The 16342-nt window shown below is 38.8% G+C and overlaps 1 protein-coding gene across 1 annotated transcript in view; it reads left to right on the top strand.

The window, feature by feature from the left end:
* PDE1C (phosphodiesterase 1C) overlaps positions 1-11630 on the top strand; it is a 567042-nt gene extending 555412 nt beyond the window's left edge. Inside the window, exon 19 of the mRNA XM_037837021.1 lies at positions 11086-11630. Within this exon, the coding sequence (XP_037692949.1) occupies positions 11086-11255 (170 nt within the window). The 3' untranslated portion in view covers positions 11256-11630. The remainder of the gene's footprint in view (positions 1-11085) is intronic.
* The last annotated feature ends 4712 nt before the right edge of the window (positions 11631-16342 follow it).

Below are 16342 nucleotides of genomic sequence, written 5' to 3'. Positions count from 1 at the left end.
TAAAATACTCCTTACAGAGTTTAAGAATAGATTATCACCTTAGACAACACTGCAGCTCATGTGCATGGTTTAAGAGTAATTTTCTGGCTGGATTGATGTCGCTAAGTTTTATTTCTACAAAAGGAAGAGAATCCTATCAGGATGGCCTCACTATAATGCTTTTGCATCTTGGGGATGCAGATCAGTTCCCTAGTTGGAAAAATATGCTGCTACTGAATTTCCTGGCAATTGCATATCTTCCAGATAACTTCTGAAATGTAGGGGCTTCATCTGAGGAAAGGGATTAGAAATTGGTATCGACCAAGCAGGTGCTTTCATGTGCACCATATCTTTTCATTTTCACCACGGTTCTTAGAGGCGAATGTTATCTCCATATTTTAAGGTGGAAAACTCACATGGGAGCAGAGGCAGAATTTGAATCTGGCACCTAGGATCGTGCAACTGTGATAACAGATGTGAAAACACTCTGAAAGCTACAGAGTAGGGGCTCCTTCCACAGCAAAGTACTGAGTTTACAGAGATTGTTATATTTTACCTTCACTTTAAAAATGCCTCAGGGGAAGCCTAGGTGATGAACAAGGACCAGTACCCTGTGGGAGGCTTTTCCCATCTTATTTGGTGAAACAAATTAAGATCTTCTACCTTGCCTTTAAGAAAAAGACCAGGTTTGCAAACAAATTCAGCCAAACTACTAGAGTTAGAGGCTGAGTGTCTGCCTTTGGGGACTCACGTGGGCCTTTCTTGAGTTCAGCCCTCCATGGAGATGATGTTAACATTGAGAGGAGTTTGGGGCTGATTTGGCCCATTCCCATGACCTCACCTTCAGAATGCAATTGATCATTCAAAATTAGCTGATGTGGCAGACTCAATCAGGAGCAGGCATAGGCCAAGGTTGAAATCCAGAGAATTTGAAAAGATGTCCTAGAGAGAAGCTAGAAAGATCCCAGAGAGAAGACAAAGGGAAGAATAAGCTGGGCAACATTGGCTCGACTAGCACCAAACAGTACTGCAAGAAATGGCAGTGCCTGTTGTAGAAGTCTCCCTGGTCACTGTTTGTTAGGGTTTTAGTATCACATGGTGGTGACTAATAGTAAAAGTTGCCATTAAGTGAAGGTATATTCTGTGCCAGACACTGGTAAATGCTTTGCGTGCACCATCTCACTGAGCCCTATTAGAAATGTAGTATTATTAGGTTCAGGTTTCAGAGGGGAAACGTGAAGCTTAGGGAGATGAAGTTCTTGCCCAAGGTGAAACAGCTAGTAAAGGTGGATGGAGGCTTTAAAATCTAATCTTACTGTAAAGCTCTCATTCTTATTCTTAACTCTTAGCCAGATGTCATGGACATTCTCTTTGTTTGGTCTTATTCTTTGTTTTTCCAAGTGTTAGATTTATTCAGGAAAGATTGGCTGACATCCGTGTTGACTCGTCTGTTGGGGATTTTCTCACATTCCTTACATGGTAGCATCAAAGTCGTTTTCTCAGACTAAAGGATGCTTTTTTCATTTCCCAGAGCTTTTGTCTTCATGGCAGTCCTAACTGGGAGAACAAAATGTAGAGGACAGAAGAGAGAAAAATAATGCATAGGTTTGAAGAAGCAACTTTAATAGATGCATAGAGGACTCCCCCACCCAAGCAGTTCATTGTGGTCAAGATATAACCGCACTAGCCAGCACTTTACAGTTTGTAGAACACTCTCAGTGTGTGCAAAATATTATCGTCATTGTCCCTTTCGTGAATATGAGGGAGGAGAGGATGGGAGAGATTAAAGCCGTAGTTCTCAAACTTGACTGCACAGTGGAATGATCTGGAATGCTTTAAAAACACTCGAGACCTGAGTTTCCCTCTCAGAGATTCTGAATCAATTGGTCTGGGATATATCGTGAATATCACAAGTTTTAAATGTTCCCCGAATGGTTCTCATATGCAGCCAGGGTTGAGAACCACTGAGTTAAAAACTTCACCCATGATCCTGGAGCTCCCCTGCAGTGCCCAGGCTAATGTCTGAACTGGCCCAGAACTTCGGAATATCTGTCAACATTCTAACCTGTCCCCAAGGGTGAGAGCAGAGACAAAAGCAGTTACTCAAGAGACATGTTAACCGGGACCTTGATGAAGTTACTTCCTGAGTCATTACCACAAATCATCTTAGGAGGGAGGATTTGCTTTTGCTTTGGGGGAAGCTTGATTATAGCTACTAACAAAGGCATTCAAGAATCCAGAATATGACACAGGTATACACTTGAATATTGATAGCATAATTGGAACTCTTTTAACATACTGTGGTAATTATTAAAACTTACTCTGAACTTTGGCCCAAGGTTATTTTAAATATGGGAGAAATGGTCTGAAGTGAGACTGTCTGTATTTGAATCTGGGTACCCCCCATGCTAGCTGTGTGACAGTGAGCAAGTTACTGAAGGGTCCTCAGCTTCAGTTTCCTCACCTACAATGGGGAGCGATAAGAGTGCTTGTCTCGTAGGATTGTAGTGAGGATTAAAAGTTAATTCATGTTAAATTCCTAGTACCACACTTAGTATACAATATAGGTTAGCTATTGTACTTATTTTACCATAGCGGTTCCCGAAATGAAAATCGCAGGCTCAATTCTTAGATTGTCCCTTCTTCAGTGGAGCAGATGTTAACATTTCAATCCCTTGCAATTCAAAACTCAGATAGTTTGTGCATTTTATAAAGGTTTTCCATCAGTTTTCAGGGAGACACCACAAATGGATACTGATTTTGGAACTGGGATTTTGTTCTTCATGTAAAACAACATTTAAGAGGCAATAAATGATTATTTTTCATTTTGTAAGGTTAGCATATGTTTTTTTATCTGAATGTGTGTTTGTGTGTGTGTGTAAATGCAGATAAAAAATATCTACAGATGGAAATGCTTTCTTCAAAGTTTATATCATGACATTATCTTTGAAAGAGAACAAAACAGAAGTCCAATGCTTCTTTTTTTTAAAAAAGCTGCCAATATTGTAATTTATTCAGAAGCTCCGAGTAGACCACATTGGTGCCATTTGAGGTAATGCTCAGTAACCGAGATTCAGAAACTCTCTATACGAGGATGTGACTGCACTGCAGTGTGGTGGTTTCAAAGATCATGCCCAAGTCCAGGGGACTGAAAGACTGGAGACTGATTTTAATAAAATATATCATTTAACTAAAGAGAATGATACCCACCCCAGAGTCAAAGAATGACAGTGACAATTCTCTCTATTCTTCTCTCACTTAGTATAAACCATCAGGGTGAGCTGAATATTCAGTGAATCCATCACATCTTTCTGAAGGTGTTTTCTGCTGAACCTTCTGTGAGAGCTCCTAGAAAAGGGGTTCCAGAGCCAAATAGAATTAAGAAAAACTACATGCTAGTGGTTGTTCTTAGGGATTCACAGTGCACGTAGCTATTATTTAAGGCTCAGAATAGTCCTGCAGTGAAGATAATGGGTTAACTTTAACCCAGCCTTCATTAAATTTAACTGAGGAACTCCTCCCTCCACAGTGATGCTTACAGCATTCCCAGATTTATGGAAGGATACTTTGGGAAACAGTAAACCAATACAAATAAGCTGAAATAAGGAAATTTTAGGACACTCATTTATGTTTTAATAATTGAATCCAACTAACAGATATATTATTTTATATATGGGTAAATCTAAATCTATTTTCAGAATAATCCTACACAATTGTCTCCCCCACCAAACCTTAAGCAATGACAAAAAAACGTAGCCATCCACCAAGCAAAATGGTTTGAGAGAGAGAGAGAGAGAATGATACAATGGTGGTGGCAGAGGAAAGGGGTAAAGTAAAAGTCACCTTTGGGAGGAGTTGTGGTGTTTGTGAAGAAGATGAGAGTTAAATAGATGAGAATTAAAACTTCTTAAAAGAGCATCTCAGATGAAAAACAAGCATTGTATGTAATTGTAAAATAAAGCATGGTGATGCATCAATTTTTTGTCTTGGACTTTTCTTTTCCTAAGCACATTTAAAAGTAATGAAGACAATCAGTTTCCGAAGTTCAGTCTCTGAACTGAAATATGGGCCTTTGTCAAAATCTTCATTTAGCTAATTAGCTAAGGGATGAGAACAGGCTTTTTGAATGTGTCCTGGGGAGGAAGTGTCCGGCTTATTGATAGTCAAGAATATTGGGTGGGGGCAGGGTTCTGTTCCCGCTTGGTTCTTCTCTACCAGGGGAGGAGTGACACCACTGGAACAATACCCCAGAAGAAAGGTCCACACTAAATTCAAAATGGTGCCCTCGCCCCTGGCTCTGCTGTCTGGCTTTGCCATCAAATCACTTTCCCCAGCAGAGGGAGAAAGGCAATGACTGCATATAAAAACAGCACTTTATGAATGCTTCCTTTTTCCCACATTTTGAGTTAGGGTGACAGCGGGCATATACGTATTTCCACAGTCTCAGTCGGGAGCCTCTGTCTACCAGCGGGTTCAACTCTATTTGCAGCGACTCCAGTGGCAAAGAGAGTTTTTGTTCTGACAATCAGAATTCCAGCGAACAGTAAATGTTTCTTCATGCTGAGAAGTGGGAAATTCAATAATACTTTGGCTGGAATCGTGCTGAGTAGTGAAAATGGAATGAATATGGAGAGGGATGTGGCTTCAAGAACAATAAATCAGTTAGCCCAGACGTTTGCAGCAAGCAGCTTTGAATCGGAAACCATTCTCCAGGGAAACAGAACTGTTTTTACACTTGTCCTAGAGTATTTTGGGCCATGAGCCCTTGTTTACCCTAAGAAGCAGAATTAGGCGCTCTGAGATCTTAAAAAAAATTTATTCTGCATATACATGTTTTTTTTGTTTTTTTGTTTGTTTTTTTGTTTGTTTGTTTTTAATTCAGTTTTATCAAAATATATTCACATACCATACAATCATCCATGGTATACAATCAGCTGTTCACAGTATGATCATATAGTTATGCATTCATCACCACAATCTATTTCTGAACATTTTCCTTACATCAGAAAGAATCAGAATCAGAATAAAAAATAAAAGTAAAAAAAGAACACCCAAACCATCCCCCCCATCCCATCCTATTTGTCATTTAGTTTTTGTCCCCACTTTTCTACCCATCCATCCACACACTAGACAAAGGAAGTGTGATCCACAAGGTCTTCACAATCACACTGTCACCCCTTGTAATCTACATTATTATACAGTCGTCTTCAGGAGTCCAGACTAGTGAGTTGGAATTTGGTAGTTTCAGGTATTTACTTCTAGCTATTCCAATACATTAAAACCTAAGAGATAATGCTGAGCGAAATAAGCCAGGCACAAAAAGAGAAATATTATATGCTACCACTAATGTGAACTTTGAAAAATGTAAAACGAATGGTTTATAATGTAGAATGTAGGGGAACTAGCAGTAGAGAGCAATTAAGGAAGGGGGAACAATAATCCAAGAAGAACAGATAAGCTATTTAACGTTCTGGGGATGCCCAGAAATGACTATGGTCTGTTAATTTCTCATGGATGTAGTAGGAACAAGTTCACTGAAATGTTGCTATATTATGTAACTTTCTTGGGGTAAAGTAGGAACATGTTGGAAGTTAAGCAGTTATCTTAGGTTAGTTGTCTTTTTCTTACTCCCTTGTTATGGTCTCTTTGAAATGTTCTTTTATTGTATGTTTGTTTTCTTTTTAACTTTTTTTTTCATACAGTTGATTTAAAAAAGAAGGGAAAGTTAAAAAAAAAAAAAAAAAAAGAAAAAAGACAAACAAGGAAAAAAAAAAAAAAGATGTAGTGCCCCCTTGAGGAGCCTGTGGAGAATGCAGGGGTATTCGCCTACCCCACCTCCATGGTTGCTAACATGACCACAGACATAGGGGACTGGTGGTTTGATGGGTTGAGCCCTCTACCATAAGTTTTACCCTTGGGAAGAAGGTTGCTGCAAAGGAGAGGCTAGGCCTCCCTGTATTTGTGCCTAGGGGTCTCCTCCTGAATGCCTCTTTGTTGCTCAGATGTGGCCCTCTCTCTCTGGCTAAGCCAACTTGAAAGGTGAAATCACTGCCCTTCCCCCTACGTGGGACCAGACACCCAGGGGAGTGAATCTCCCTGGCAACGTGGAATATGACTCCCGGGGAGGAATGTAGACCTGGCATCGTGGGATGGAGAACATCTGCTTGACCAAAAGGGGGATGTGAAAGGAAATGAAATAAGCTTCAGTGGCAGAGAGATTCCAAAACGAGCCGAGAGATCACTCTGGTGGGCACTCTTACGCACACTTTAGACAACCTTTTTTAGGTTCTAAAGAATTGGGGTAGCTGGTAGTGGATACCTGAAACTATCAAACTACAACCCAGAACCCATGAATCTCGAAGACAGTTGTATAAAAATGTAGCTTATGAGGGGTGACAATGGGATTGGGAAAGCCATAAGGACCAAACTCCACTTTGTCTAGTTTATGGATGGATGTGTAGAAAAGTAGGGGAAGGAAACAAACAGACAAAGGTACCCAGTGTTCTTTTTTACTTCAATTGCTCTTTTTCACTCTAATTATTATTCTTGTTATTTTTGTGTGTGTGCTAATGAAGGTGTCAGGGATTGATTTAGGTGATGAATGTACAACTATGTAATGGTACTGTAAACAATCGAAAGTACAATTTGTTTTGTATGACTGCGTGGTATGTGAATATATCTCAATAAAATGATGATAAAAAAAAAAAAAAAAAAAAAAAACCTAAGAGGTGTTATCTATATAGTGCATAAGAATGTCCACCAGAGTGACCTCTCGACTCCACTTGAAATCTCTCAGCCACTGAAAGTATCTCGTCTCATTTTGCATCCCCCTTTTGGTTAAGAAGATGTTCTCAGTCCCCTGCATATATATGTTTTTAAAAATTTTTTTTCTTTATTAGAGAAGTTGTGGGCTTATAGAACAATCATGTATAAAATACAGGATTCCCATATACTACCCAGCCACCAACCCCTTGCATTGGTGCAGGACATTTGTTACAACTGATGATAAACCATTTTTATAATTGTACCATTCACTGTATAGTGTAGTTTCATGGATTTTTAAAAAAAATTTTATTCTGATACCATATATACAATCTATCATTTCTCTTTTAAAAATATATATCCAGATATTTATTTCAGTGCTGTTAATTGTGTTCACAATGTCGTGCTGCTATCACCACCATCTATATCACTACAGGATCATTTGCTGAAAGTCTCTACTACGTGTTAAAGAAAAAGTTGGCATGGCTATTAGGGAGCCTGTAGCAATAGCATCTCTTATACTTGACCATTTTTCTGAAAGCCACAACTTTCAGAGGATATTACTTGAATGGACATCCCATGAGAGCAGGGATTTCCATCTGTTTTGTTCACTGCTATATCAGCAGCGAACAGTAGCGCTTTCAATGAATGAATGTTAGTCTGTAGGTTGTGAAAAGTGTACTCAGCTATGGGCTTTCTGAGAGATCTAGTATTAAAGCCCGGAATGAATTCAGCTTTACTGACTTTTTCTCTTAGGTATGACTTTGTAGTGTAGCTCTCATATAGTACTCTAGAGGAGAAAATTTCAGTAATATGTTTTCCTTTTTTAAAGTTACATAACTAAACCTGATCATCATAGAAAAATTAGAAAGTATAAACAAACAAAAAGAAATAAAATATCAGCCATATTTATACTACTCAGAATGATCACTGCTATGATCCAAATGCATGTTCTTCCAGATTTTCCTATGCACATATTTATATATTTTATATTAATGAGATTAAATTATATCCACCTCTGTTTTTTTCATTTAACAATATTTCATAAGCCCCTATTTATATTAACAAATAGATATCTATATCATTTTTCCATAGCATCAAAGTAGTATATTTTGATAATGTACCAGGATTTATTTAACCAATTCCCTATAATTGAATATTTAAGTTGTTTCTAATCTTTTGCTATTATAAACAGAGCTGTGTGGTAAGTACCCTTGATCATAAACACCATATATTTTCCTGTTTGGGGAAGAGATGCAAAGCTGATTTTTCACCAAGGCAGCCTCAGTGCTCTGCTAGATGTGCTCCCCAAACCCCACACCCTTGGCCCTCACAGGTAAGCCTCCGTTTGAGGCAGTCACTCTGCACCAGTTTTGCTCCTTCACACCTTTTGCCTGATTAATATCTCTAACCTGTTTATTGCTCATCATTTATTTAACCTGTTTTTACCTTTATTCATGTTGATGTCATCTCACTGACTGAACACTTTCCAGCAGGATCAAGAAGAGGAAGCAGTGAAGCCAAGGGGGACGTGGGGGTGGAGAGAGTGGAGTAGAATCACTCAGAAGAATCAGTCAGTACCTTACCTTTTTGTGTTTATAGATCGGCAGATTAAACGATGTACTTTGGAATGTATTATTATTAACTAAATTGCATGCTCTACTCAGATTTCCTTAGTTTTTACCTAATATCCTTTTTCTGTTCCAGGACCTTATCTGGGATACTATGTTAATAGATTCCTTTGGCTGTAACAGTTTCTCAAACTTTCCTTGTTTTGATGACCTTGACAGTTTTGAGAAATACTGGTTAGGTATTTTATAGAATGTCCCCCAATTTGCATTTATCTGATAATTTTCTCATTATTAGACTCGGTGGGTATTTGGGGGAGAAAGCCGCACAGGGAAAGTGCTATTTTCATCACATCATATCAAGGTATATACTGCCAGAATAACATCACTATTGACGCTGACTTCAACCTCCTGGCTGCGGTAGTGTTCGTCAAGTTTCTCTCCTTTCCATTCTATACTCTTTGGAGGAAGTTACTGTGCTCATTCTACACTAAAGTTATGCTCCATCTCCATGAGGGCTGTGTATCTGCATAAATTATTTGGATTCCTCTGTAGAAAAGATTGGTCTACATTTATTTACTTATCCATTCACTTATTTATACCAGTACGAACTTGTGGATAATTGTTTTATACTTTGAGTTATAATCCAAGACTACTTTATTTCTTTGCTCAAATTGTTCCAGCTTTGGCCATTGGGAGCTCTTTCCATTGGCTCCTGTGCCCTTCTTTGTGGAATTTTCTTTGGTTTTGTTTTTGAACACTTTCTTACTTATTGACACTACAAGATGTTCCAGGCTCATCTTGTCTATTTTCTGCCCCAGTGCTAAAAGCAGCCTTTTCTACAAGGAGAATGGTACTAAAAACCAGTATCTGGGTAGCAGGTGTGTTCATTGCTACTAGGCAATCTCAGCTGATAGAGCAAGGAAATATATGAGTATAAACTAACCCTTGTACATAAACATATCTATAAATATTTCTATATGTAACCACCTGTATCGATATTAAACTCAACATGGGTTCATACTGATGTCTCCAACTCTAATCTGTTACCAGACAGATTATTCTAGCCTCCTCCTCTCGCTTATCCATAAGCTCACACTCCAAGAGAGAAAACTGGCTTCATCATCACCATCCACTTATTTAACTGTTCAATTCTAGTTATGCGTGCTGTAAAGCTGCACTTCTGTGGAAAACAACTTTATCAACGAGAGTACAGTAATTGTGTACTATTTCTTTTGCCTTTAGTCTTACAAATTCCACTCATTTTCAAAGTTACTTAGGTCAGCATCTTTTCCCCCACTCCCTTCAGTGAGGTTGTTTCATACATGTGCCGTGCAGTTAGATTGTTTTGTTACATTCTGTATTTCTTCCTGGGATCCCCAGACTTCCTAAATGACTTTCTTTCTTTTTTTTTTTTTTTTTTTTTTTTGGCGTATATTAAGATTCACTCTTTGTGCTGTGAAATACTTTGGATTTTGACAAATGCATAGTGTCATGCATCCTCAATTAGGCTATCATACAGAATAGTTTTAATGCCTTAAAAATGCCCTGTACATCAGCTCCTCAACCCTCCTCTTCCTGCAAACTCCTGGTAATCACTGATCTTTTGTCATCTTTACAATCTTACCTCTTCCAGAAAGGAAAATGTAGACTTTTTATGCAGTATGTAGCCTTCAGACTGGCTTCTTTCACTTAGCAATATGCATTTATGATTCATCCATGCCTTTGCATGGCTTGACAGCTCATTTATTTTTATTGCTGAATAACATTCTATTGTATGGATGTATCACAATTTCTTTATTAATTCAACTATTAAGTATATCTTGGTTGCTTTCAAGTTTTGGTGATTATAAATAAAATTGATATAAAAATTCATACATAGTGTTTTCCGTTGTCATGTTTTCATACCAGTTGGGTAAATACCTATGAGGGCAATTGCTGGATCATATGGTAAGACTATGTTTAGCTTTGTAAGAAACTGCCAAACTGTTTCCACAGTTGCTGTAACATTTCGCAGGCTCCCCAACCCCCAAGAATGAATGAGAGTTCTTGATGTTCAGCATCCTCACCAGCGTTTGGTACTGTAGTTCTTGGCATTTTAGCGATTCCACTAGGTATGTGGTGGTATGTCATTGTTGTTTTTAACTTGCAATCCCTTATAACAAATTCTATTGAGCATCTTTGCATATGTTATTTGCTATCTGTTTATCTTCTTTGGGAGGTGACTGTTCAGATCTTTTGCCCATTTTTTTTTTTTAATGGGTTGTTTGTTTCTTATTGTTGAGTTTTAAGAGTTCTTTGTATATTTTGGATACAAAGATATGTGTTTTGCATATATTGTCTCAGTGTTGTACATTTTATTAGCACTTCAGTTTTCCGTCCCACTTTCCAACTCTAAAAGCTTGCATACAGTGTTGAGTGCTGGCTAATGATACGGCTTTGCTCACATATGTTTGCCTTTGTGGTTCTGAATAGCAATCCCATTTTTCCCTTCCACTTCCTTAATCCCATCCATCTGTTGTCAAAGAACCTGCATGCCCTAGAGTCATCACTGTCTATAGGTGGGAATTTCTTGTTTTTATTTATTTTAAGTGAATGACTACGGTGATAATGTGTATCCATCTATCTGCAATAAACAGAGCGTCCAGCTCTGTTTGTTTCTTGGTTTGGGAGGAAGCAAACAGGTCTAGGGAAGGGGAAGTTGCCTACAGTATTAGGTTGCGCCACATCCTTGGTGAGGCTAACGGTTGTCTGTCTTCCTTTCCATGGCCTCCAGTCATCAAGCCTCCTTTGCGTCACTTTAAACGCCCTGCCTATGCGTCCAGCTCCTATGCACCTTCCATTCCAAAGAAAACCGACGAACACCCTGCACGGTACAAGATGCTGGACCAGAGGATCAAAATGAAAAAGATTCAGAACATCTCACATAACTGGAATAGAAAATAGGTCAGTGGAAAAGAAGAGAGGGAGTGAGGGAGAGTCCCACCTATCTGCCTCTCTGAGCTTATTAGCCATGGTGGGATTCATCTCCAAGACCCCTGAGGGTCCCTCAGGCCTGGCACTTTCATGGTTGACTCCTCCAAGGCGAGGTGAAGACAGTATGTGATTCCCCCTCTTTAGTTCTTGTTGTCAACTCCTCATTCCCTGGGTTTAGAGTTAATCCAGAGTCCAGCAGAAAAACAGTAAGAGGATTTTCTCCTGTGGCTTTAATTGGAATAGGTCTTTCAAAGTCTAAATTGGACCCAAATTAAAATAATATCACTTGTGTACAAAAATGAAATTTTTCCCATTGCCACTTTTTCTCATCCTTGGAAGTTGACTTGCCCCAATTAGAATATTGGTGTAGTAATTAATCATCATTTTAAGAAATGCTCTTCTTAGGACACTTTTCCCAATTTTAAATGCACTTATTTAAAATTCAAGTAAATATGTAACCTTAAAAGGAAATGCATTCAAAACAGAAGTTGTACTCCTGAATGTAACCTTAGAGGGAAAAGAAGACTGATGAATTGTTGTTTTCATGGTTATTTCTGAAATCAGGCTTCACACAGCAGATCCAAATTTAAAAAAAAAAAAAAAAAAAAAAAAAAAAAAACTAAAACAAAAAACAGGCCCCTTTGGTTCTATAACTCAGGCCTAATAGCCTCATCGTACCTTTACAGATTTGAGTTTGCAGGAGATGCATTTGGGCTCAGCTTCCCTCTGACCCTTCACTTCCACCTACACTAGAAAATGCTAGAAATCAATGGGATGCCCATGCCCGAGCAGCTCCAGGTGTGAGACTGACCCCAGCAGATGTTGATTTGGTCACGTGATCCTGGGGCAGGAGGGTGTAAAATGCTGAACCCAGTTTGAATTCCCTATTTCCAGATTTTCTCCATAAGGTTGGAGATGCTTTTACATTAAATTTCAGATTGCCTGCCTAACAGACCACATACCCAAAGCCCTTTGGCATCCCGATGATTTCACAGCTGTTGGTGGAACAGAAGTTTCCATAACTTACCTCTCTTCATGATGGCATTTTTAGCCCTCCTGTGTCTCTCTATAGAGGTTTTAGTTGGGGGCTAAAATCATGGAAACAGCAAGGTTCAAGACCAGAAATAGTCTTTGATCCCTTCAGAAACAGACTGGCACAGTGCAAAATCTAGGCGTGTTGTCATGTAGGTCTGATCTCCAATCTTGGTCCTGGCTATAATTCCCTTTGCAGGTTGTCAGTCTAGTGGTATAATCTTTAAAAGCCTCCGTTTGCTTAATTAGTAAGTAGGATTTGTAATACCTGCTCTGCACTTTTGAGATGAAGATGAATGTTAATGCAAACTCTGAGTGTTCATGCTGAGCCTGGAGAACAGTAGGTGCAGGAGGACTCGGCCCCCAGGACAGACTCCCAGACACCCCCACAATGACGGCGCTGTGCCTTGATGGCCACACCCTTTGGGGCTTGATTGTAAGGGATTTAATGTCCTCTCTTATTTCCCATAGCTCATTTCTAACAAACCACAGTTATACAAGTCGAGGCAGCTCCAGAGTTTAGTGCCCTTCATGTGACTTTTTGTTAAGGAAACAATTGTAATTCTTAGCTCCCTGCCTGGTGACTGGGCAAGAAGCCTCTTCTGCAGGCTGTTAGTTTCTCTTCTACCTGAATTAGGTTAACTTAACAGGCAATTCCTACCTGTTTGTAGACTCCTTAGTACTTGCTGCCAAGAGCCACGGCCACACAATGAGGCTGCCTGTGAGGTAATGACCTTGTTACCCAATGGATCAACCCACAAATAATGTCACTCACCCATCTCTCGATATCTTCAGTCTTAAAGGTTTTCTGTGGCTGTGCTTCTTGATGTTAGAAGCCATGATCCTGGAGAAGAAAGTTGGCTCCTTCTGTATTCTTTTGTCCCAAGATGTTATTTTTCAACCTTTGCCTATATTTTGGTTGCACAAAGGTACAGATGTTGAGATTCTGCATTGTTTGTAAAATGTCTAGTATGTTTTTTGCATGATGGATTGTATAGAAATGCCAGATTATATTCTTACAGCAAATAAAAAGATGCTTTTAAAGGACTTTTGTATGTGAGTCATCTTTTTCCTTTTCCAGAATTTTTGGAATTCTTTTGAAAAGAGTTGGATTTTCCCATAACTTTGGCACTATTCCATCCTGGATATCTTGTTAAGGTGAATTATGTAACTTAAGACTTTAAAATTTGTTTACTGATTATGCCAGTGACTGCTTTTTAAAAACCCCCTCTTCCCTACACCACTAACCCAAGAAATTAATTTGTTAATATGAGTAAGCAGTAATAGTGTCTAATCAGTAGGTGAAAACCAGTGTTACCACACTCAGTTTATAGCATTCCAGGCTGAATGGTATAGTGATGGTTAAGAACTGGGACTTTGTTGAATTTGAAAAAAAAACTAAAATTAAATCCTGGATCTGCCTTTTGTTTGCTCTGTGATCTTTACAAAGTTATGTAATTTCTCTAAATAGTTTTCTCAGCTGTACAATGAGGATGATAATAATACTTAATTTGGCATAGCATAGGACATACAGTAAGGGTTAAATCAGTATTAGCTGTTATTGTATGGAGAGAGAGTGGAGTGGGGTTAAAATAAGTTAGGCTTTTGAGTTTGAGAACAATGCCCCTTATTATGACATTGGGCAGATTTTTTATTTCCTTCAATTTCAGTTAAAAGGAATTAATAATTTAACCATGTAGTACCCATCCAGCTGTTCCCAGAGGCTCCAGGTTTCTGCATCACCCTAAACTTTAGTTTTAAATGTGTATGTTTATGTTCAGTAGGACACCTAATGTCCCCACCCTCAGTGTACCCTTTCCCATATCCACGCACCTTTGGAGTTGTCAGGCCTCCAGCTGTCAAGGTCACCTCTTGCTCTGATGCCCCACTTACTCTGAATCCCAAACCACCTCCCTGCCTCTCACTTTCTGCAACTGCTATCCTTTTTTCTGTTCTTATTCGGCCATTTCATCCCTCATACCCATTTCCTTTATTCTCCCAAAGCTCCAAAAACACAAGTCTACCACTTTTCCTAAAGGTCTAGGATGACAGCGCAGCAGGAGCAACTACTTATATTAAAAATTCAACAACAACAACAACAACAAAATATCAACTAGTGTCCCAGGATTTCTTACTGCCTATGTCTTCTTTAGGACTTCTTCTTCTACCAAGACCCTTCTCCCCTCTCTTTTTTTAATAATTGCTATTCTGCCCAAGGCTAAGGAAGAAACCATATTAAATAACAGCATTTTTCTTCCTTTTCAATACTCTATCTTCTTTGGAAAGGGTGTTTTTTTGTTGTTGTTGTGTTTTTGTTTTTGTGGTTTTTTTACCTGAAATTATGGTATATTAAAAAGAAAGGAGGACAGGATATTTTTCAAGGCAAATCATTCCGGTGAAATAATGCATACTTTAAAAAAAAAAAAATTGAGCCCTCAAATTCCTGTGAGTATACAGAGCAACACCCCTCACGCCATAGAAGCTCAGTCCATATTAAAAGCTAAGAGCTTGCTCTACCAAACAAAGAAACAAAGAGCATTTACTCTGGATCCTATAAGCATAAAGAGTCAACAGAAGCTTCGGAATGGCAGTTTCTCTCCTTAACACAATTCATTTCTTTGGCAGGAAATCTCCCACACCAGACCCCATAAGAAAAGAGCTATATAAATTTGTCTTTCCACTGCTGGAATAAGCCCCAGGAGTTCTAGTTGTTGGCTTTTGTTGTTTTGTTTACTTTTTTCCCTATCTAGTTATAACACCAGCCTCATGGGGGGAACATGGTGACTGTCACCAAAAGGGGCTAGAGAATGCTAATTCCTTCTATTACTACTGCCTACCACAAGCTGGTTAAGCCCTTTCCTGAGCTTTTGAATTAGAAAGGCACCCCAGCGCTCCCGCTCCCGTTACAACGGCTTGGAATTCCTTGGAATTCCCTATGAAACAGGGGGAGACTGTAGAGATGGTTGCTGAACACTATTTTTTAAGACTAGCATTTCCATCCAAATTGCAGTTCCTAAAACAGATGGAAGGCCACTTATTTCTCCACAAGGTTTGAATTTGTTTTTCCGTTGCCTGCCAACTTCACTTCATCAATTATATTCTTTTTGATCCATTTCCAAGTTAAAAAAAAAAGTCCTATTGAGCCAACACCTTGGATTAGTGGGAGTCTATAAAATTAGGTCAGAAGTGAACATGCCTTAGGGCTGAGGGTGGGGTGGGTTAGGGGTTTTAGACTTGGCCTGCAGGTTCATCCTGGAGTACAGCCTCAGGTGTCCTCTGCAAGGCCGGCTGGTGAGAGAAGGCCCTGTGGGATCATAGGTAGAGAAAGGAATTCATCCCTCGTGGTGAGTATTATTTTCAGGACTAATCTAGGAGGCTTATAAGCATTCATTTTACTTCTGTTACATTCAAAGAACATGAAAAGTTTCTTTGGGGAATAATGGGTGACAATAACTGTAGAATACTCTCCTCACCTGTATATTTTAGTGTTCAACTTGGACTGTCTGAAGATTTTTCATGACGTGCTTTGTTTTGTATGGCTGAATAAGAGGGGCAGCTGACCTGTGCTGACAGAAGCACCTTGTCTGAAAATCTGACACTATGGAAATAATTAATTTATAATCATTGCCCTTTTCGCAGCATCTCTTATGAAACAGTAGATAAAGGAAGATCCCAGACTTTAAGAAACAAATGTAAAAAGATACTGAGTAAATTTGAAAACAGAGACACATTTGTCCAATCAGAACTGTTGAAAAGTTGAAATTATGGAACAAAACATTAGCACAATAGGTTTGAAAATTGATTTAATATTTGTGAAAATCCCCTAGATTCTAGGCTCTTTAATATGTACTAACAAATTTAACTCTTTCCTGTGTGGGAAGAATTATCCTTATGCTTATTAGCAAACTGATGTTCAGAGAAGTTAAATTATTTGCTGAAGTTTGCAGCGCTATTAAGAAAAGGTAGAGAGAAAATTCAATTACAGGCCCTTTGATTGCCTTGTTAAGCATTTTTCCCATAATACC

Source organism: Choloepus didactylus, chromosome 5, assembly GCF_015220235.1.
Source record: "Choloepus didactylus isolate mChoDid1 chromosome 5, mChoDid1.pri, whole genome shotgun sequence".
NCBI classification, from domain to species: domain Eukaryota; kingdom Metazoa; phylum Chordata; class Mammalia; order Pilosa; family Megalonychidae; genus Choloepus; species Choloepus didactylus.
Note: the sequence above shows the minus strand (reverse complement) of the source record. Positions and strands in the feature narration are given on the sequence as shown.